This window comes from Acomys russatus, chromosome 5 (assembly GCF_903995435.1).
Source record: "Acomys russatus chromosome 5, mAcoRus1.1, whole genome shotgun sequence".
Classification (NCBI taxonomy): domain Eukaryota; kingdom Metazoa; phylum Chordata; class Mammalia; order Rodentia; family Muridae; genus Acomys; species Acomys russatus.
The window spans coordinates 69,129,728-69,153,222 of NC_067141.1; the positions used below are offsets into that span (position 1 = coordinate 69,129,728).

The following is a 23,495-nucleotide window of genomic DNA, read 5'->3' on the forward strand; positions in this document are numbered from 1 at the left end:
TGGACAGGAGCCAGCCTTACCTCTTCCAATTGCACCATGAGAGTGACATTGTGCCCTTGTTCTGCTGTAAGTTTTCCATCTGCAGTGACAATCCGGAGCCCTCGAGGAGCCTTCCCTGGACACTTCTGTGGTTTGGCAGTGTACTGTTCTCTCACTCCATCGGTACAGTTATTGGAGACCACCTTCCTATACCTAAGTGTAGAAAATCACAAGTCATACACCAGCTCGTGTAATGCACATTACTACTGAAGTTTTAAGCTAGACCTACAGCTTAGCATGAAGACCAATATCCTCCTAACAGCCTACATTTTATGCAGCATATACTAGCAGTATATAAAGTATAATGTTTGAATGTAGAATGTCCTCCATAGGCTTGTTTGTGTAAACATTTGGCCCCCATCAGGTGGCTTTGCTTTGGGGGGGTTGGTGGAACTTTGTGTGTGGTGGGGGGATGTGCTAGCTCACAAACTTTCACTCAGGGTAAGCCTAAAAGTTGATGGAGCTCTTTGCTTCTTGATCAATCAAGATGTGAACAAACTTCATTGCAAGCTCCAATTGTCATTTATTCCCTGAAACAATGAACTATATCTCTCAAACTTTGTCAAATGCTTCCCTGCCCTAAGTTGTTTCTGTTGTTTATTTTGCCACAGAGAAAGAAAGTAATAGACACAGTACCCAACATCAGGGAAAAACATGCCAAGAAATGCTACCTATAATTTGCATTTTCGTGGACTTTTAAAAGATATATTTTTATTTTGTGTGTATGTATGTGCACCACAGGCATGCATGCGCCTGAGGGGTGAGAAGAGGGTATTGGATCTCCAGGAACTGGAATCACAGCTGGCTGGGGAGACATCTGGTATGGGTGCTGGGAAGTAAAGCAGAGGCCTTCTGAAGGGCAGCAAGTTTCTCTTAACTACTGAACTATCTCTCCAGCCTACCAGAAACTTCTTTTGATCATCTACTAACCAGATGAATCATTTCTTCATTGTGAGCTGTGATATATCCACAGAGGTGCAAGGTATGGTCTCTGCTATACTCTATTAATAATCAGTTAAGGATACATAAATAGATTATTTAGACAATAATTCAAAGAACAAATAATTATGGATTACAGAATCACCACAATTGACTTCTCTTGCTCCTATACATTCCAGGACACCTGGAGGGACATGTAGGATTGCAGATAGTAGCACCTCTGGAACTTGTGTAATTTTTCCTAAAATTGAAGATTAACTTATAAAGTAAGCATAACAAGCTGCTAAAATAAAAACTAATGGTAAAGAAAACATCTATAATAAAGACGTTCATCAAATTCATGTAAGCATGGCTTCTCTCTCAAAATATTGCACTCATGTCTTCAATGATGATGGAAGAGGATGCCTTGTCTATATGAGGATATGACATGGTGGGAGCGATATAGGCATGGAAAGGCATGCAGAGTCAGGCAAGGGTTCATCTTAGAATGCAACACAATTTATAACATGTGAATTATTCCTCATTGGGATTTCTTTTAGACTGGTTGACCATGGGTAGCTAAAACTGGGGCATGTAAAGCTATGGATAAGGGAGGGTAAGGATAAATGTACATATTATTAGGCTATTTGAAACTCAGAGAAAGTATAGATTATTATGTACATTTTCAAGCTAGAAGCAATAATACCTAGCTTCCCACTGTTCTAGATCAGAGGTAAGATAGCAAATCTTGAGATTGGCACAGACAACACATAAAAGAATGGATAAACAGCTCCTTGTTAAAAAAAATCTATTCATTAAGTCACTGGTATTCGACTGGACTTGGCCTGCAGGCACTTTTCTAATCTGTTGATACCCAGCAAGCATGCTTCTCTCTGTGGTGTAGATCCAGATTAACTATGTAACACTAGAGACAAGAAACAAAAGAGATATTTAACTGTGACCAGGATGTAATGTATGAGAGAAGAATAAAAGTTAAAAAAAAAAAAAAACACTTCATACACTATGGATTAGGGCTAAATTAATCATTAGTACTTAATTATCTATGTAGTGTAAGTATAGAATTAAATCAATTAAGGTGCAAAGATTAAATTGGTAAGTGCTGACAAACTATTACCAAATATTTTATTTCAAAATATGACAACCTGTACAGCATTCCTCCAGCTTCCGGATATGTTGAAAATCCTCTAAGCCAACAGTAAGGCTCTCTACAAGCTTTGCACCTCCTCTCTGCCTCTCTGAACTCTTTCGCCCTAGTAAGCTCATTTGGCTTCAGCCACATCTCTCTTGCTAGGTCCTTACAGAGTATCAGTTTGTTCCTGCATGCTCCACCTGCTGCCGAGGGCTTATCCACCCTTCACAGCACAGCTTACCTCTTACTCTCTCCAAAACAATTTCTTGACTAGAATGGGAAAATAGCAGCAACAACAAAAGCACAAATTCACATTTACAGAATGATTCTTCTATCCTCATTACGGTACAGGCTCTCTGCATGACTTCATTTATTGTCCATCTGTCTTTAGTGACAAAGGCATTGCTGCCATTTCCAATATGTAGACAGAGAAGCTGGGACTTCAAAATGTTAACTAGTATCCTCAATAACACAGAGCCAGGGCCTGGATCATTGGTCACAGGAGCATATTCTTTCTTTTCTACCCACTTCAGTGTCTCTTTAAACAGAGTGAGACTGATCCTCTGACCTCTTAAGTCTTAAGGGTTTACATGCTAGGAATGCCTTGCATGATATATGTTGAAGTATGGTCTCGTGCTTTGTATTTGTTAATTGCTTAACCTGCTCCCTCCCCTTGCAAGATTCTTAGTGCTTACAAGCCCACTGTCACATACCCAAGTATTGCTGTTTAACCTTGCGTAAGAAATTAATCATCATTGGCTGAACCAAGGCCAATCTAAAGCTAAATCTAGGCATGGCAGAATGGGGTAGGTGTGGCCAAAGTTCTCCGGCTTCAGGAGAGAGGGATCTTGGGGGAGGAGAAGCAGTCAGGTACCTGAGAAGGGAAAAGTAGGAGGATGACCAGAGCATAGAAAGAGCCACATGGGCCTAGAGGAGGAACTCTGAAGTTCCACATGAAAGAAATGGCCCATATGAAGAACCTTGGCAAGTATTTTGGGATTATGGATGGGAGGTAAACAAATAGAAATTATTAGAGACAGATGGCATGGGATGGAGGTTAGGATAGCTTAGGAGTTAATATCTGCCATGCCCCAGGCTATAAGGCTGTTCTAAAATATAGCATGTGCCTGTGTCTTTATTGATTGAGATAGTGGGTTAAATAATACTGCCTTAATAATCATAAGCACAGTAATAAACATTTATTAGGCCATACCATTAAACTAACAGCAACAATGATATTCTTCTTTTCCATGACTTTGTAGTGTAAGCTCTTTGATGGTCTCCTTGTGTCTCAGATATATGCAAGGCTAAGCAACAGGGGGTGCAACTTGCCCTGACTGTTTCAGCTCAAATGCTGAAATGCCTGCAGAGCAGCGGGGTTTCCCCCATTAGCTCAAACACCTTATCCACCAATAAAGGGGCACTGATTCTATCCCCAGCCTGGTTTCATCTCTCAATAGTCCAAAAACTAAGGATTTAACATCCAGACCATCACGGGGCATCCAAACTCATGAATTAGCATTAAGATCTATTGAGGTGTCCTATTGGGCTGGCTCATTGTCATATATGAGAATTTTGAATACCAGTCCATTACAGGCACTTATGAGTATAGACTGGTATAGGCTGGAGAGCGGGGCAGGCGAGCAAGATTAGGGGAAAGGGCCAGAAAAGAAACTTGAGTGCAGGTACTGGGAAATGGTAGCGTTCTGGTACCAGCAATGATAGGAAGAAATTGATCATGGAGGTCTTCTGGAGTAATTATGCAATGCAGTGAGTTTAATTGCATCAAAGCCGCCTCTGTGGTTCAGCAACAACACTCTGTGCAAATAGAATGTAGTCCGAACTTTTAATCATTTCACATCTAAGCACACCTGTGGCTCTGTCTTGGCGAGCAGCTCCAGAAGCCTGGGCTCACCATCGTCACTGGCATCATCAGACAGAGCTTGCCTTTTGTTTTCTGGTGCTCCAACCAGCCATCACTGCAGGCTTTCCCAAATCCTGTAGCTACAAGATTCTGCTTAAATCCAAAGCACGAGTCTATACCCCTGGGAATCTGCCATAGAGAAGCCTGTTGGCAATTTTTTTAAGCGCTCATTAAAATCCATTCTGAAACCATTTCATTTCTTGGATGAAAATGGCATCACATTAGCCCTACCAGACCTGTCCCTGAAATTTAGAAGAAAATTGTGCAGAAATACAGAGTTAATTTACTCAAGTAAGCACACACCTGCTTTTTGCATCACAAAATGGTTCTATTTTCATCTCAGCAGCTGTCCCTGGGTCTAAGTTACATAAATGAATAATGCATTTAATATGTTATTAAATGGGGCTGCTGCCTCCATAATAACAAGGCAACTTATGATTATGTTGGACCTGAGGTCTGAATATTACAGGGATGCATTCGGTTGGTAAAGCATTCTTCAATCTACCAGGTAGAAAAGTGCTTTGTAATGGCAAGGGAGTCTTTTTACAATTACTGAAAGGGAAACATTCTGTAAGCGTGCCTTTGATGTTACCTGTGGCTCATCAGTGGACAGGGCCTTATTACCCCAACAGCCCAGTTCCAGTTATTCTCCTTCATATGATGACTCCTCCCTAGCCTTCTCCTTTTAACCCATACTTTCTACAATTTTGCTTTCTATGCTGCCTGGCAATCTTTTAAAGAAGCGAATGCCACATATTTTCTTTGTGAAACTAAAACTGGAAAGAAGCAATAAAAGTCACCATAATCTATGGTTTTTCAATTTAATATTTGTTCTCTGTGAGTTTGGGGTGGGATTATTGGAATGCAGATGTTTATGGCCCTTCGTGTATAATAAGATGACGTTATTGATTAATATTGGCAGATTTAAACACAGTATGCCTTCATTTTAAAAATTTACTTTTAATTGATAGAAAAGCTTATGTTTATGGGTACAGCCTTGTGCTTTGATCTGTTTACATGTGGTAGAGAGATAATCAAGGTAATATTTCTGTCCAGTATTTCACAGCATATCTAATCTTTTGTGGTAAGTATACTGAAGCAGAGCATCTTTTTAATGTTGCTATCCATTGAAAGATGTTACTCTCACCTTTAACCAAGGTATCCCTTTTCCCCACTGACTTCAATTGGTTGAGGAGACAGACTCATGGCTGCATAAGGTGTTAGGAGTAGATGGTAGATGAGTGCTTGGCCCTAAACACTCTAGGGCTCAGAGTGGCTCAGAGAACACTCTAGAAGGGGGAAGGGACGTAAAAGCTAAAAGATGGGGAGGACTGCACAATGCCATTGTCATGAAAATACATTCACCAAAACTCATGTTAGCTGCAGATGCCTGAACAAAATCAGGACTTTCAACGCTCAGATATCGGTGGAAGAGGGACCCTAAGGGCCCTAGCTCTCACTGCTGAACTAATTACTGTAGAGAGAATATCTTGTGTATTGTATGGGTGCATTGCCTGTCAATAAAAACCAACAAACAAAGAAACAAACAACCCATGGTCTATACGAAAGAGTACAATAAAAGGTAGGACATCTGGAAGGCAGAAAGGATTCTGGGATAGAGCCAGGTGCAGGAGATCCATCTGGGAAAATGTGAGGAAGACTGACACCTCGTACTTGAGCAGAGATAACTAGCCATGTGGCAGAATGTAGATTAGTACAAATGGGTTATTTTAAGTTATGAGCTAATCAGAGAAGAGCTTTGCTATATGGCCTAAGTAATTTTAAATATATTTTGAGAGTCAAGAATCATTATTCCAGGATTTTGGGGCCAGGAGATGATGCCTGGAGTGGTAGGCATATAATCCAAAATCACCCAAAAGTCTAACCTTAAAATACAAGATTCAGGTGTTAAGCCAAAAGTTCCAGACCCAGGAGCCAGACCACAAAGCCAGACAAGGCCTCTTTATTAGCCCAACATGGATGTCCTCTGAGTGTCTTCACTCAGAGGGGGATCAAGACAGATGCTGAGACTCACTATTGGACTCAAAGTGAGTGTGGTATGGAAGAATGGGGAGATAGAAGGACCCAAAGGGTCCAGGAACCCCACAAAAAGACCATCAAGGCTGGTGAATCTGAATCCAGAGGGACCTACACAAACTGTTGCACCAACCAAGGACAATGCATGCAGTAAGCCTAGACCCTCTATTCAGATCTAGCCAATGGACAGCTCCTTCTCCATGGTTGTGGGCAGAGCAGGGACTGCCTCTGACATGAACTCTGGTGCCCCCTATCTGACCACTTCCCCCTTGATGGGGAGGCCTGGTAGCACTCAGAGGAAGGGGAAGCAGGCTACCTGGATGAGACCTGATAGTCTGTGATTTTATGGTGGGGGAGGAAATCCCCTTCTGTCACAGACCTAGGGGATGGGAGTAGGGTGACGGAGGGAGGGAGGGGGGATTGGGAAGAATCAAGTAAGAGTATAACATTCTAAATGTAATCTGAATAAATTATTTTTTAAAAGAAAAGAAAAGAATCGTTGCAGCAGTTTGCAGGAAAATGGGTGGAACTAGAAAAGATCATCCTGAGTGAGGTAGACCAGACTCAGAAAAACACGTATCGTATGTACTCACTCATAAGCTGACCTTAGCCATATAGTACAGGATAACCATGCCACAACCCACAGATGCAAAGAAACTAAGTAAGAGAGGGGGTGGGAGGAGAACAGAGGGTGAATCAGATCTGTGGAGATCATGGGTGGGAGTGAGCAGGCTCGGGGAGAAAAGGAGAATTGGCTTTGGGGCATCTTTGGGACAAGCTGGACACCTGGAGTGGGGAAGGCACCTGGAAACATATAGTGGTGACCCTAGCTGAGACTCCTAGCAGTGGGGAACACTGAGACTGAAGTGGCCACATCCTGCAGCCAGGCAGGACTTCCAATGGAGGGAAGGGGAACACCGCTCACCTGAAAAGCCCACAACCCAAACTTTGTCCCACCTACAAATGTGCATGGATAAAAGATGGAACACAGATTAAGGGAATAGCCAACCAATGATGGGCCCAATTTGAGACCTACCCCATGGGAGAGACCCAAACCCTGACATTATTAATGATACTCTGCTATCCTAGCAGACAGGAACCTAATGTAACTGTCATCTGAGAGGCTTCTTCCAGCTGATAATGGAAGCAGATGCAGAGACCCACAGCCAAACATTAGGCAGAACTCAGGGAGACTTGTGGAAGAATTAGGGGAGGGTTTGAGGGAGCTGGATGGGTCAAGGACACCACAAGAAGACCACAGAGTACACTAACCAGAGCCCATTGGGGACTCATAGAGACTGAACCACCAACCAAAGAACATGCCTGAACTGGTCCTAGGCCCCCTACATAAGTGAAGCTGATGGTTCTCAAGTGGGTTCCCTAACAATTTGGAGCAGGGGATGTCTCTGACTTGGACTCTGTTGCCTCATCCTGGATCCCATTTCCCTAGCAGGGCTGCCTTGTCTTCCCTTAGTGAAAGAGGAGGCACTTAGTCCCGATGTGACTTCATGTGCCAGGGTAGGTTGGTACCAGGATTGGGGGCCGTGGGATGGTTGGTGTATGGGAGAAGTGGGTGGGAGGTGGGGCAGGGAGGAGAGGAGGGAAGGATATAAAATGAACAAATAAATATATTAATAATAATAATAATAAAAGAACTGCCTCAGAGATGAGATAAGCACTCCAGCCAAGGCTGCGAGGTATCTGTGGGACCAGAGCCTGAGACTTCAAAGAGCGGCACAGTTAAACGTGCTCTGTGAGCCGGGCGGTGGTAGCGCACACCTTTAATCCCAGCACTCAGGAGGCAGAGGCAGGTGGATCCCTGTGAGTTTGAGGCCAGCCTGATCTGCAATGTAAGTTCAGGTCAACCAAGGCTACACAGAGAAGCCCTGTCTCGAAAAACCAAAAACCAAAAAACAAACAAACAAAAAACAAACCAAACAAACAAACAAAAAACCAACCAAACAAACAAAAAAAGTGCTCTGTGAGCCAGGGATGGTGCCACATGCCTTTCTTCCCAGCACTTGAGAGGCTGAGGCAGGCAGATCAGCCTGGTCTACAAAGTGAGTCCAGGACAGCCATGGCAAAACAGAGAAACCTTGTCTTGAAAATCCAAAGAAAGAAAGAAAGAAAGAAAGAAAAGAAGGAAGGAAGAATGAAGGAAGGAAAAAAGAAAAAAAATGAAAGTACTCTGTGAAAACAGCCACCTATATCCAGTCCATGCAAGGAAAGGCGTAAAGCAGCGCAGAAGCGTAGCAGGTTGGAAAGGCCCGGCCAGAGACCTGTTGGTTTTAATTTTAACTTTCCCTGGTGATTTTATATTGCAGAGGCTAAAGCTAGCGTTTTAAAGCCTAATTGTTGATTTTAAATTAAAATGCTTGAGCACATAAACATGGACTGTTTTTACTTAACCTCTCTAAATATTTAGCGTCTCTGTCTCTGACATAGGGACAATTAGAGAACATTTTGGAAAAGCTCTGAAAGTATTAAATAAATAAAAAGGCATACTTTAAAAAGTCTTAGTGTAGAGGCAGGGGAGAACATTTAAGCATTTTCTGTTAGCGTGAGCACTAGAGTGAGAGTCTTAAGCACCATGTAAAAGACGGACGTGGAGGTCTTCTACTCAATCTGTAGCCGCCCTGACTGGTGCCCACACACAGCTGGATGTGAGAGCTCACTGCAATGATGTGCTTCCAGCTCAGTGCAGACCCTGTCTCAAAGCAATAGGAAGAGCAATAGATGGAAGATGCCTGATGTCCTGCTATGGTCTCCACATGCATTTGCATGAGTAGATGTAGCTGAACGCAGATGGGCAGTTAATACACACATACACACACACAAACACACACACACACACAAACACACACACACAAACACACACACACACAAACACACACATACACAGCTGTACCAATATTTTTTCAGGATTTAAGAATATAAAAAATGATTAAATATATATTAAATATTAATTATTCCTTTTTAAAATGGAAGCCTTTATTGTTAAGACCATCTTAAGATCCAAATCCAATCATCTCCATAATTTCATAAATCATTCAAACTTTCTACTCAAGATATTTATATTCCAAAGATAAGTTAAGTCGAGGTTCAAAATAAAGTTCCACAACCTGACCTCTCCTTGGTTTTCTAGCTGCAGCTCTTCTGTCGCACAGAGCACTTCCTGTGTTGGCAGTGGGGAGTGCTGCATGGCTCCTTTTACCTGTATGTGCATTCTGAGCAGGATGCTCTTTCTTCCTGTCATCATGTGACTTATCCTTGAAACTTTAGCTTCAATGTCATGTTTTCCTCTGGTCCCTTTTCTTTCATAGTACTTATCCCATGTAAGGACCAAGGTCAGATTGTAGCTCTAGGTCCTGTTGTCGCCCAGGTGGGCTATGTTGTCACTTGACTCTGATGCACTACAATGCCACGCAATGAGAAAATAAAGTTTCAAGTATTTTATTGTTCTTTATGCCTTTGCTTGAAAGGGAAGTCCTGCTTTGTTAGGGTGACTCTAGATTTGCTGACAATAAGAAAATATATAAAGAACTCAAGAAATTAAACACCACCAAACTAAATAACCCAATTGAGAAATGGGGCTTGGAACTAAACAGAGAATTCTCAACAGAGGAATATCAAATGGCTGAGAAACACTTAAAGAAATGCTCAACCTCCTTAGTCATCAGGGAAATGCAAATCAAAACAACTCTGAGATTCCATCTTACACCCATCAGAATGGGTAAAATCAAAAATTCAAGTGACATCACATGCTGGCGAGGATGTGGGGAGAGAGGAACACTCCTTCATTGCTGGTGAGAATGCAAACTAGTACAGCCACTTTGGAAATCTATCTGGTGCTATCTCAGAAAAATGGGAATAGGGCTTCCTCAAGACCCAGCTATTCCACTCCTTGGAATATACCCGGAAGATGCTCCAGCACACAACAAGAAAATTTGCTCAACCATATTCATAGCAGCCAGAACATGGAAACAGCCTAAGTGTCCCTCAGTAGAAGAATGGATAAAGAAACTGTGGTACATATACACTATGGAATACTACTCAGCTATTAAAAACAAGGAATTCCCGAAATTTGTGGATAAATGGATTGAGCTAGAAATGATCATAATGAGTGAGTTAATCCAGAAGCAGAAAAACTCAAATGGTATATACTCACTTATATCTGCATACTAGCCCAAGGGGCATGTCCCACGAAAGCCTTCACTTACCAGAAAACTGGGACAGAGGGGAGGACATCCTATTGGGACTCTAAATGAGAGAAGCATGGGAGAATAGCAAAATAGAAGGATCCAGAGGGTCCTAGAAACCTACAAGTAGAACATTATGATACGCAGATTTGGGCCCAGGGGTCCTGCTCAAACTAAGGCACCAGCCAAGGACAATACAGGCGGTAAACTTTAAGCCCCTACCCAGATCTAGCCAATGGTCAGAACATTCTCCACAGTTGAGTGGAGAGTGGGATATGACTTTCTCATGTACTCTGGTGCCTCACATTTGACCATGTCCCCTGGAGAGGGAGACCTGGTGGCATTCAGAGGAAGGACAGCAGGTTGCCAAGAAGAGACTTGATACCCTATGAGCATATACAAGGGGAGGTAATCCCCCTCAGGAACAGTCATAGGGGAGGGGAATAATGGGAAAATGGGGGGCAGGGAGAATAGGAGGATACAAGGGATGGGAAAAACATTGAGATGTAACAAGAATAAATTAATAAAAAAATTAAAAATTTTAAAAAATGTTAGGGAGGCAAAAGGAGACATTTTTGGGAAGAAGAAGAGTCTTGGCAGGAAAAAGAAGATAATAAGAGAGGATAACGAAGTGTAAAAATGACCAGGTTGCATTATACACATATATGAAATTGAGAAAGAAACCAGAAACTATAAAACAAAATACCTGGTACCAGGTGTGGTGTATCTCCCTTCAAGATGTTTGTTGGGCAGGCTAGTATAAGAGGTCACCCCAAATAATAAAGGCTATTTTCATTGCTCTTAAAAAATAAATAAATAAACCCAGCATTAAGGATAGGGACGGAGGCTAGTGTTTGAGTAGAATGTGTGACAAAGTCTTGGAATTTCCCCAGACCTTAGGAGGATATCCGTGCAGTAGGGAAACAGCAATGTGTACATGCTTATGTGTACATGAAAGGATCTACATAACCACAGATCATTGGCATCCGGCAGCTGCAGCTATAGTAGCAGGGCTTAGTGACTATGGCTGAACCTGTTCAGCTCTCTCCCACACATCCCAGACTCAAGACTGAGGAAGGCAGTGTGGTGAGTAATGAACTTGACACTCAGGGGGGCAGACCTCCTTGGTTATTGTCAGGAAGCATATGCAATCAAGACTGGTCATGAGTGCTTTAATTAGGACGTAATATGGCAAGGCTTTACCAGGATTGGAAATGCATCCACAGCTACCGGTGACCATCCAGGGCAGCCACAGCCACTTTATTCAGAAAGAATGGACTTCTCTGGATGATTAAGCAGATTTCTCTCATGTGTTTTGTTGCTGTGGTTTGTTTTTCAATGCAACTATTCCCAGTACTTTCCCCTCAAACCAAGTATTCAGATACAGGAATTGAGGGCTTGAGATGTACCAGAGCCAGGTCTAGGTGGATAGAGTAAGTTTTACTTGTATTAAACAGAACAGGAGCACAATTCCCCTTGGAGAATAAATTGAATACAGCTTCATTTTGAAGACATATTTGATGAGATCAGACATATGGACACACTTAGCTAAATGACTTACTGCAAGTGGTCTTGAGTGGGACTCCCAAAATCCACCATCTGAGTCAACTTGTACAACTAAAGCTCATAACGTTTTCCTTCCCCTTAAGCATAAACAGACCAAGAAACTTGACTTTTGAATCATCTCAACCAGTTAATGAAATAGCATCCACTGTGGCACTACAGGAGTCTTGGCTAGAAAGCGGCTACACAGGCTCCTGCAGTGATCACTCTGTAAATAATGCAAGTGATTTCCTCTCTGTGGACTTTCAACACATGCACAACTTTTAAGGCTAATTATTCTCCTTGATGCACACTGGCAAATCTCACAGAGATCAAACTAAACATCACGATCCCTATGGGTCACCTGGAATAGTCACTTAGGAAGAAGCTGAATTCCTCCACAATGAGACTGCAAATAAAAATTACATGGCAACAGTAGATTACACAAAGTCTGTATCTGTGGCAGGTGTAGAGAGGATTATATTTATAAACACCATATTTTTAAAACATCCCAGTATATGATAATAATATAGAGGTAATTATTTTATTTGAATGAATATGTGATATTTTATTTATGGACTCACTAAATAGTTTTATAAAGATACTTCACTTAGCTTATTTCTAAGTGAGCCTCTTGAGTAAACATCCCTATTATATATTAAGAAACTAACCATGAACAACAGTGCTTGAATATTACTCAATAAGGGGTTAAGGGCTCCTGTAAAGAAACTCCATAGAGATTTCTACACACATTCTTTTGAACACAGCTAGAAATATCTCTAACTTAGTAACAAGAAGAAATCTGTCTCTTAAGAAAGCTGCCTTGTTTTCAGAGCATAAACTGACCCCATGTCTCTACTGTAATATAAAAGAAGCAATGTCCTGTTTAATTCAGCAATTTAAATTTGCAGCTTGCTCCCTGATTATAAACACCACACATAAGTATAATCAAATACGCTTATTCAGTCACAACTGGAGATATAGAGAGACAGTCTGGGGAGATAAACATGGGCACAGTGGAGGCTTTAGGACTGTCTGATTATTTGCATGCAGTAAAATACACAAATAGATGTGGTTTTCATTTTATTTGAGACAGAGGAACTTGTTCAATATTCAGGCAATCTAGTTGTCTGGCTTGGCCAGTGCAGAGGGAGAGACAAAGCCTCTGGTTTACCCCTTTCCTGTATATTACACCCTGATCAGGTGACTTTATGACAGTGGCTGGCACATCACTTCCTAATCAGGTAACTTTATAGACTTTGGAGAACACTATTTCCAGTTTATAGATGAGAAAACTGGGAACTGTATTAAATATGTCAATGACACCAACACTGCAGTGGCCATTAAAGATCATGCATGTATTGAGTAAACATCCACAATAAATGTAAGGTTTTTTCCTCCTGTTTTAATCCCCCACTCTAGAGAAACATTTATCTGAGAGCTATACGTGTGATCTGTATTTTGCAAAGTAATGACTGTCTCTTGGGTTTTAGGCTACGTGTTTTCTCTACAGTACCACATTTTAGCCACAAGCTAGATGCAAACAGGACATTCCCATAGGTGAAGAAACTGAGACATAAAGAAACAAATGGCATGGCAAAAAGTAACAGCAAAAAAGCAAGACATCCCTCTTTTGAACTAAACAAAACTTTTTCAAATACATTTCACTCTCAGCTCATCTCAGGTCCAACTCCTGTTTCAGCGTTTTTGTTCGGATTCTGGCTGTGAGATTGTGTGAACTTTGTGAGGGAAAAAAGAGAAATATACAGACAGCCAATGGTGGAAAACCGAGCCCAGAGCTGCTGACAGGCTGCTCCATACATGGACATCAGAAATGCTGACACCGCTGACCAAACCACAAAGACGGATGACACCTGGGTGTTGTTTTCACTCATTTACTTATTACAACTATCTCTTCTAGATACTGGCCATCAGCTGAAAAGAAAAACTGAAGCTCCCCAGCTCTACACAGTTAAGTTGATTTTAAAAAATGCCATTTGATGAAGTGGGTGAACCTAGGAAGACTGCTATGTACAACAGTAATAATCTGATTCTAAAAGCAGACTGTTTACACAGAAAGGCAGTATAGATAGATAGATAGACAGACAGACAGACAGACAGACAGACAGACAGACAGATAGATGAACATAGACTTGAGGGAGTGCTTCTGAATGTACTCTCAGAGATGTGGTGCTCATTGAGTTGTTCATTAGCCTTCACTGTGATTATCTTGAACTGCTGTATTTCTCAGACCAAAAGACACACTTTCCCCAAAAAAGTGGGCTGGGTGGTGGAAATTAGGGTGTGCCTTATGGTCTGATTGCTGTTTTTACTGTTTTTCTTGTTTTACTTCTCTAAAATCTGGGTGTATCTTATGGTCTAATAGTTCGAAAAATATGGTAGAAGACTTCACTCAGCTCACCTTCTGACTGCATGTCTGCACTCCATCCTCTGCTACCTGACAAAGGGCAAGGCAGTGGAGTCTCTAAGAAGCAACAGGCAGGCAAGCACCCCATGTCAGGCACTATTATTATTATTATTATTATTATTATTATTATTATTATTATTATTATTATTATTATTATCCTCCTCCTCCTCCTCATCATCATCATCATTACCATTATTATTAAATTTATTTATTTATTCACTTTATATCCTGGCTGCAACCCTTTCCTTCTTCTCCTCCCATTCCCACTTTCCCTCCTTCTTTCCTCCTACCCCCTTCCATATTCCTGAGAAAAGGAGATCCCTCCTTCCCATCTACCCTAGCTCATCAAGTCATATCTGGACTGAGTGCATCCTCTTCCCCTGTGGCCTGACAAGGCTGTTCTACCAAGGGAAAGTGAATAAAAAGCAGGCAACAGAGTCCATGTCAGAGACAGTCCCTGCTCCCCTTACTAGGGGACCCATATGAAGCCTGAGCTGCCCATAGGCTACCTCTGTGTAGGGGCCTAGGTCCAGTCTGCATGGTCCTTGGCTGGTGCTTCAGTCTCTACAAGCCCCTCTGGGCTTTGGGTAGTTGGTTCTGATGGTCTTCTTGTGGAGCTCCTGTCACCTCTAGGTCCTTTTATCCCTGCCCCACACTTTTCCACTAGAGTCCTCATATGTTGCCCAATGTTTGGCTGTGAATCTCAGCATCGGTTTCTCACCACTACAGGGTGGAGCCTGTCAGAGGACAACTCTGTTAGGCTCCTGGCTGCAAGCATAGCAGAGTTTCATTTATAGTGTCAGGGCTTGGCTCTCTCCCATGGGGTGGGTCTCAAGTTGGGCCAGGCATTGGTTGGACAGTCCCTCAGTCCTTGCTTTGTCTCCTCTATCTTTAGCCCTGCACATCTTGTAGGCAGGATAATTTTGGGGTCAAAGTTTTTGTGGGTGGGTCTATTGTTCCCCTCCCTCCACCAGGAGTCCTATGCTCCTGGGCCCTCTGAGTCTCTTCCTTCTGATATAGGCTCCACTTGGACTAGGCATGAAAACAAGGGTAGAAGGTGACATTGGAGTTAATGTCAACTTAGTTACTTAATTCGAACAGATTCTAAACAACAGTGTGGCATCGTCCTCCAGAAAATGACTCTTGTGGCTCTTGGCATTGGGGTCAGTCTTATCGTCCATTTAATCTGAATTGAACTTTCTCAACTACCCTCTCACTTCAGCTTCCCTCTGCCAAATCCGCTGGCGTTGATTTTCAAGAAGACGGTAGGAGATTAAGATGACTCTGTACAACTCCACAGCAGCACATAAACAGAAACTACCATTTTCATCTTTGTGAGAGAAACACTGGCAATGCCTGATATGTGAGCCTGAAAAGAAACCAGTTGGCTGAATGTAATTTTCTCTATAAGCTAGAAGAAAATCTTCCAATTATCAAAGGAAACCCTAATTATCTTGCACTTTTTTTTTTTAATAAGAAGGGATATGGCAGAGGCGGCTAATTGTAGCTTTGTTTATAATGGCAGGGCAGAATAATCCAGATGTCTGTGAAAAAAAGATAAATAATTCTGTAGTATTTAATAAGATGGGATTTAAAAAAAAGGATGAAAGTAGCCCAATCTATTCAGACTCAGAAAGATGCTTAAAACATATTTTGAATGAAAAAAGGCAAATTAAAGTAGAAAATAGCTAGTAGCAAATCATATGACAACAATCTTCCAAGTTGATTTTATGTATTTTTAGAGCAATTAATTGTTGGAAAAATGCAAAGAAGTGTTTGGAAACCTACATAATATAGAGACCACAGTTGTATGGTTAATGGGGCCAGGTCTGGAGTGATGAACTACATTGGATTTTTAAATATATAAAAACATACTTGTATATTTCCTGTTTTAACTAAATATGTGAACTAAAAAGCTTAAAAGTCTGGGCTGGAGAAATAGCATATTATACAAGCATGAAGAAGTTCAGATTCTAAGCATTAAAACACTATAAATCTCCAGGGGAGATACATCCCTAAAGCTCATTGGCCAACCAGTAGAGATGATTTGGTGAGGTCTATAGCCAGTTTGAGATCCTATCTCAAAAAATTCCATTGAGAAGCAATTGAGAAAGACACCTGAATTCAACCCCTGTCCTCTAAGATCATGTGCCCGTGTCACCTGCACACACACACACCTCTCTCTCTCTCTCTCTCTCTCTCTCTCTCTCTCTCTCTCTCTCTCTCTCTCTCTCTCTCTCTCTCTCTCACACACACACACACACACACAGACACACACAGACACACACAATGTCTAATGGAAGCAATCTAGTGACAAAGGACAACATTCTATCAAAAAATGCATTGTGTTATAGAAGAATAAGCTCAGTCTATGATCAAAAGAAACTCTGCCAATGTAACACTTCCTCGTCCTCATCAGAGGCCAGCCCCTGAAGGCTACTACCACAGGAACTCACCCAGTACTGTTGAGGTAGCTCTGCCCCAAGCTGCAGTCTTTCGACAGTGAGGATGGGTTAAACCAAAAAGCTGGCAGGCATTGCCCATTGCTATGTCTCTCATAGCCATAGTCACTGTTGGGAAAATATGCAAGATAAAACTTTTAGCAAGTTGTAAACTTATTCAGAACTACTATTTCATATTAGGCGATGACCAACATCTAATCAGTCAATAAAATGAGCATTTCCTAAACCAATGTCTTCTAAAAATTCACGAATTTATTTCTACACATTCTCTATTACCCATGAAAATATCTTAATAGAACAAATATTCCCATTTAAATGCCTTTAAGATAAAGGAATGGCTTTGTTCTTGTGTAATTAGGAAGGGTAATTAGGAACCAGGCTGTGTTGGGAGCTTGAGTCTTAGTGGAAGCATCACTGCAGAGGTTAACAGCCACATGTGGCATAGTCCTCATTATCAGTGATGCCTTTGGGATGCTCTTCCAAAACATCTGGCTGTAACAAGTAGAGCAGAGCCAGGTTTCTCTGTGTACAAGCCATATGCTTCAGAGCTACAGCCAAAAAGAAAATGCCCTTCAGGAGTATCTCAAGCAAGTCCCCAAGGAAAAGTTTTGTCCTCGGCAGTTAGCAATGCCAGTTGGTATTAACTGTCTTACATCGTGCCTCTGCCTTCAAAGGACTCAAATTTTCTCTCGTAGTGTCAATTTGTCCTTGTTTCCAGTTTCCAGGGGTCCTCTGGTATCCTTGGCTCTGGAAGATGAAACTGGGCACAGAAAAGCACAACAAATTGTGCCTCCACATGCAGAGACAAGTCACAGGCAGCAGTGGGCACGCATTAGTGTGAATTGGCTCATCTTTGCAACAGAGGTGAGATGCTGGCACACAGTGTGCATGGGGGGAGAAATGAGCCCAGCCTCGGAGGCCTGTCATGGGACAGTCAGAAATGCAAATTCTGCACATACCCTCTGGATTAGGGCCTGGTTCAACACAGCATGAATAAGAAGACTACAGAACAGCCACTTCTAGAATACCCAGTGTTCACTTCAAGAAACTACCTTACAGAAGCTGGAAAATGACACAGCATCACTCGAGAAATATCCAGGGATTCTAGCTAACAAGGAGACCCCAACGACAACATCTTTCATTACCCTAGTTAGGCAAGACTGTAGAAAACCTAGCTACTAGCAGAAGCCCAACAGGGGGAATGGTGAGCCTTCTGAAATATTTTCAGACATTGTGGAGTCACAAACATCTCATCTGAGCAAGAAGCCTCACAATAGCACTACCTAAGACTCATTTTCTACTCCTTAGAATGCTGTTCAGCCTGTGGGACTGGTAACAGACTCCTGTTACCTGTGAAATTCAAGGCTCTGAATAAGACAGACATGCAGGATGAACATGGAAAGAAGCCTAATTAATTACCTTATCCTCTTGCCTTGAACAAAACCAAAATATTGGTTCATTTGAAATATTTTAGGAAAATATATTCAAAGAATATATTCATTTTTTACACATAAAAAAGCAGAATATTGGGGTATCTTAGCTCACATATTCTCTTACATTTCCTACTAGAGGAGTTTTTGCTCTTTCTGAAGAATGGCTACTTCACAGCACTTTAGCTCTTCCAGTAATGTAGCATGCTGACTTCCTTTGCAAATTCTTTTTTTTTAATTATTTATTTATTTTTATTTTATGTGCATTGTTATGTCTGTGGGTGTCAGATTTTGGAGTTACAGACAGTTGTGAGCTGCCATGTGAGTACTGGGAATTGAACCCAGGTCCTCCGGAAGAACAGTCAGTGCTCCCAACCAGTGAGCCATTTCTCCATCCTCTTTTGCAAATTCTTATTCAACAAAGTAGATGATTAAGAAATGGTCAGGCTTCAGAAAGTGGGATATGATGGATAGCTTCAAATCTCAAGTTAGGTAATTTTGCGAGTATCCTTCTTGGTGTCACTCTCAAGAGCAGGGCAAGGATAAAATACTTTTGTTGCAGTTATATATCATTGACAGAAGTCCAGGTTGGGGAAGCCGCTGTAGACCTCCTGTGAGTTCCACTGCTGCTGAGGCTCTGAGGCCTTCTAGCTAAGTACAAAGAGCTACAGTGCTGGCTCTTGGTCTTCCGTGCTCACCAACAAGAGAAAGCAATGGTGGGTTATTGGCATGACAACTGGAAGGCTTTCTCAGCATCACTAATTGTGAGAACATCTCTAGTGGTCGCTCATTGAAGAAGACTAACTTTTCTATGATGTGCCGTGCATGTATAGACTATGTCTCACACACTCATTCATCTCTTGATGACTATACATGTGACCTGTTATAGGTACAGCTAAAAACAAAATGATAAAAATGAATAATTTACAGATGGTTCAAGTTTTGAATGTTAAACATTTAGATAAATATACATCAGCTGCTTTCTCTAGTATATATTCTGAGGTAGATAAGAAAAATGGAAGATGGAAAGAGTAACAGAAAATGTGGTGGGTTAATTATTAGTCTTTTTCATCAATTTTTCACTTTCACCTGAACACTGAACACTGACCTAGAATCAAGCAAGAGCACCATTGGCTCTACGATATAGATTTCTGCTCAGTGAATGTCTGGGAAGAACTTTACTACTCTCTGAGTTCAGTTGAAACTTCCCAGTGTCTCTGCCTCTCTCCAGCTTAAACTAGCTCTATTACCACTCAGCTCACAGGGTCAAGCTGAGCCCACTCTTGTACTGAGTTTCTAAACGTCACTTGATGCTTTCACAAGCTGCAGTCAGCTGACCAGCACAGAATGAAACTTTCAGGGACAGAGAATTTACGCTTTTTGAGGTTATTATGCCTACCAAGGATACTAGATTCTAGAAAGATCTTATGTGGCACATACAAATGTTTGCTCCCTGAGAACTCCAATTAGTCCTTCCCATGTTGCTATCTAAAGCAGCTTGAGATACATGTGAGTTCTCCTTTTTTCTGAGAATGCAACATTAGTATGAAAATAATTACCAACCATCTTGTAAGGCCTCTTAAAATCCGAAGAAGAAATTCCTGCTTTCTTTTGAAAGACATATTCACATAACTAATAAAAACTGTGATACTGCCAAGAGAGAATTTCATAAAAATATAAGGTCCATCACTTGGCCCTAGGCATGTTATCACTTTCTCAAATCTAAGCTTTTATTGAGAGCTCCATGGATATTATATTACTGAACAGCTCTGTGGAATAGCTATAGAAGCTCACCAGTCAAAGTCTGCCTCTGTACACACACAAGGCTCAGACTCCATTGCTCCAGCGTACTTTCCTTGCATACATTTCCGCTCAGATTTTCGCTTCTTATATATCCTTTTGGCTCCCATGATGCATGCTTCCCCCTGCGGAGAGACAAATATCACACAAAATTGAGCACATAGATTAGACTTTTTACTGCAAAACTTTTAATATAAATATGATGCTTTGGAGCCCAGTTTGTGCTATTAGTATTTTCCTTTTGATGCCTGTTATGAAGTATTAACAAAAATGCAGCCCCCCAAAACCCAATGCAGATGTTTCTAGTACTAGCCTTAACTCCTTATATGTCAAGAAAAGCCTTCTTTATCAGTGCCAGGCTTAGTGTAATGAAGGGCACACAGGAATGTAAGATAGCCTGTAACTAATGAATTGCCTGCTAACCTATAATCATAGATTTCAATTTTACTATTATAAAGGATTTATACAGTTGGTCATTTATGGGCACATTAAATAAGAGCATGGCTAAGGAAAAATACCCATCTAATGTCAGCTTATCATGTTTCTTTCTATGTTACATTATAGCACTGACTTTATGGTCATCTAGCAGACAGGCAAGAAAGCTAAGTTCAGTCTTTTTCCAAGAAATAAATAAAAGTTGTGAGTATTACAATGTGAACAAATCCCAAAGAGAAAAACACCAGTAATGTGAGTGAGAAATTCCATTGTTGGATCTCTGAATAAGGTGGGTGTTCCTTGCTAATGCTGCGCCCACTATCATATACAGCGCCTTTGTGTTTGTGAAAAGGCAGAGAAGAACTTTTAGAATCTATTATCCCCTGTCTTTACTGGGAAGCTCACTTTAACTGGCTCCACTTCGCCTCACGTATAACTGTATTACTCAGTCAGAGAATGGAGCGAGAGACGATTCACTGTCTGAATATGGGTATGGCTTCTTAGCGTAATGTCTACCGTACCCTTTGAAGAGCCTGTAGATTGACTTCTGCCTTGGGAAATCAAAAGGAGAAGCTCTCATCCAAGGATTTTGATATGAAATGAATAACTGAGAAGGATGATGGAAGACAATTTTCTATTAGCAATTTCATATTCTTATACCCTGAGTATCTCAGAGGAGGCAAGCAAGTGCCGCTATATAATCCTAGGGAATCACTGAAACAGGAAAGAACTTTTCTGGCACCACTCACCCATCACTGTTTGACTATTTCACGCCTTAGCTCTATTTGCATTGCTTGTTGAAACTGACAAACTGCCCCTCACCCTAGCTCTATCATGCAGCCTGGTGCTACACTCACAGAAATTATGTTTGAATTTCAAGGCTGAATTTGGTATTTCACTTTGAGGTGTAAGTCTAAACCAAGCCATTTGAATTTTTATCTCATTATGTCCTGGCATAAAAAGCAGAAACAACTTCACAACAGGATATAAATGGTCTGTTTGCTTACGCTGTGAGACATAAAACATGAAAGAACAAAATGGACATTGTGGACTTGAGAACTCCATATCTTAAGCCTTAAGGAGTAATTTTTGTCCAAACTGCCCCTTCCTCCTTCCCAGGTTTAGTCCCATCTCTCTAAGTCCTTACCTGGCTGTGTAACTGCCAGGGTCTGTAATCTTCTTCAGCACAGCGCCTGTCAAAAATGGATTTGTAGTCCACTTTGACCAGCTGCCATTCGGAGCGGTGGCTGAAGTGTCCAAAGACTCTACAGGGTTTGCAGTGACAGACAGAGTCACAACCGTAAGGACAACAACAGTATTAACAACAGCTTGCATTAAACTGTCTGCTGTGAAGATGGTGTGCTGCCAGGCACATCACATGGATCACATCGCCTAGCTGCCAAGCACAGTTACGGAGAGAGAGCCATCCCTGACTGAATTTTGCAGATGGATAAATTGAGGCTCAGGGATTTTTTTTTTTTTTTTGGCAAGACATAAATAGGAAAGTCGTGTCACTAGCAACATACGGTCCAGCACAGACATATAGATTCTTTTGTTAATATATCTGGTCTGATGGCTTCCGTATTCTTTTACCTTCTCATCAGGTCTTACAGAAAGTGACAATAGGACTAAGTAATTACAACTGCTTTCACCTTGCAAACCTTGCTCCAGTGTGTGGGGGTTCAGCTAGTTAGGTAGAAGTTATTCACTAGACATAACTGTGGTTAAAGACTACCCTGATCACTTTTTCTGTGTGAGAAACAGTACTTTAAAAACATAAAGATGGAACAAAAACAAGTTAGTGAGCACACTTCTAATCTAGCTGTGGTTGCCATGTACAAAGGTGAAAGTAGGGCTACTGCACATAATAGGGTTTTTCGTTTTGTTTTGTTGTCTTTTCTCATTGTTAAGTGAGGAGGCTTAAACACGTGTTAATTGTTCTCTTTGATTTGGATCAACTATGGAATTACCTTTCCATGTTTTCCATGGCCAATTTTCTAAGAGAAGGGATTATCAGTTTCACACTGCAAATTACTTTTCAGATAAGAATGAGTGTAAATGCAGCTTTGCAAAACCAGTTGTCCTCTTAGTTTCCTTAACATGTCTCACAATTATGTAAGGCAACGGAAAAACATAAGCCAGGGAAAAATGAAGTGCCATGGTCTTAAAGATTTCTACATATTTAGTCTACATCTTATCATTACATTTAAAATATATATAGTTTTATTTTCGATTAAGACAGGCCTTGTTACTTTACCTAAACTTATTGCCCACAGAAAGACAAGATCACATCTCTTTTCCTACCATCCCTCAGCCTGTGCCTTTTTCTTCTTGGCTCGAAATTCTTCAAGTCAGATGTATGAACACTGCTAACTAACACCTTTCAAACTATCAGCACAAATCCAACAGGCTCAGCTGCAGAACACCTCCCTGTATTTGCTGTGTCATAGTAAGAAGGGATTACATCATACCACTTACGTCATGATTAGTGTCTCTTCTCCAGGCTCCCCCAGAACCCCATCCACAAAAAGTGGAATGGATGTGAAACTGTATTTGCTCCAAGATCTCCCTTCATCGAAACTCAACCTAGTGGCAGAATAATTTAACAGTTATAACATCTCAGGGAGAAAAGGTGATAACTCTGGGTAAGGAAAGATGCTAGTTACCAGTGAGAAAATAATAACAAGGTGAGACTTAATTACAGATAAATAACTTCATTATATCAAAAGACAGGAATAGAGATACTTAAGGTACTATAACCAGACATATTGAGGCATGGATAAGAGAGAGCCACGTGAAAAGAGAATAATCTAATGGCAGGAAATAATTTACATATTTTTAAATTCTTAAACTTCATGGGATTATCTCTAAATCTGCAGTGTCTTGTTGGTGTTACCGGGCATAAACAGCCTTGCAAGTTTGACAAAACTGACAAAATCATTGTTAAGTGATCAGCCTATAACCAAATGCTATTTACACTACATGGATCCTTGTTGACCTCACTGACCAGAAGAATAGGCAGCCGAGGGCAAGAGAAGTCTGGCAGTCTGTTGTAATATAAATGTGTGTGTTCTCTTCAGAAAACATATGCTAAAAACTAAACTACAAATAGCACTGGGAGATGAATACTT

At 41.1% G+C, this 23,495-nt stretch overlaps 1 protein-coding gene across 3 annotated transcripts in view; it reads right to left on the reverse strand.

Moving 5' to 3' along the window:
* The window catches only part of Sorcs1 (sortilin related VPS10 domain containing receptor 1), a 503,013-nt gene that overhangs the window by 66,777 nt on the left and 412,741 nt on the right, over positions 1 to 23,495 (reverse strand). For all 3 annotated transcript variants that reach the window (XM_051146761.1, XM_051146762.1, XM_051146763.1), the window contains exons 14-18: positions 22,843 to 22,950; positions 21,512 to 21,629; positions 19,924 to 20,054; positions 16,694 to 16,807; positions 21 to 192 (exon numbers count right to left, since the gene is read on the reverse strand). In XM_051146761.1, coding sequence (XP_051002718.1) covers positions 21 to 192; positions 16,694 to 16,807; positions 19,924 to 20,054; positions 21,512 to 21,629; positions 22,843 to 22,950 — 643 coding nt within the window. The remainder of the gene's footprint in view (positions 1 to 20; positions 193 to 16,693; positions 16,808 to 19,923; positions 20,055 to 21,511; positions 21,630 to 22,842; positions 22,951 to 23,495) is intronic.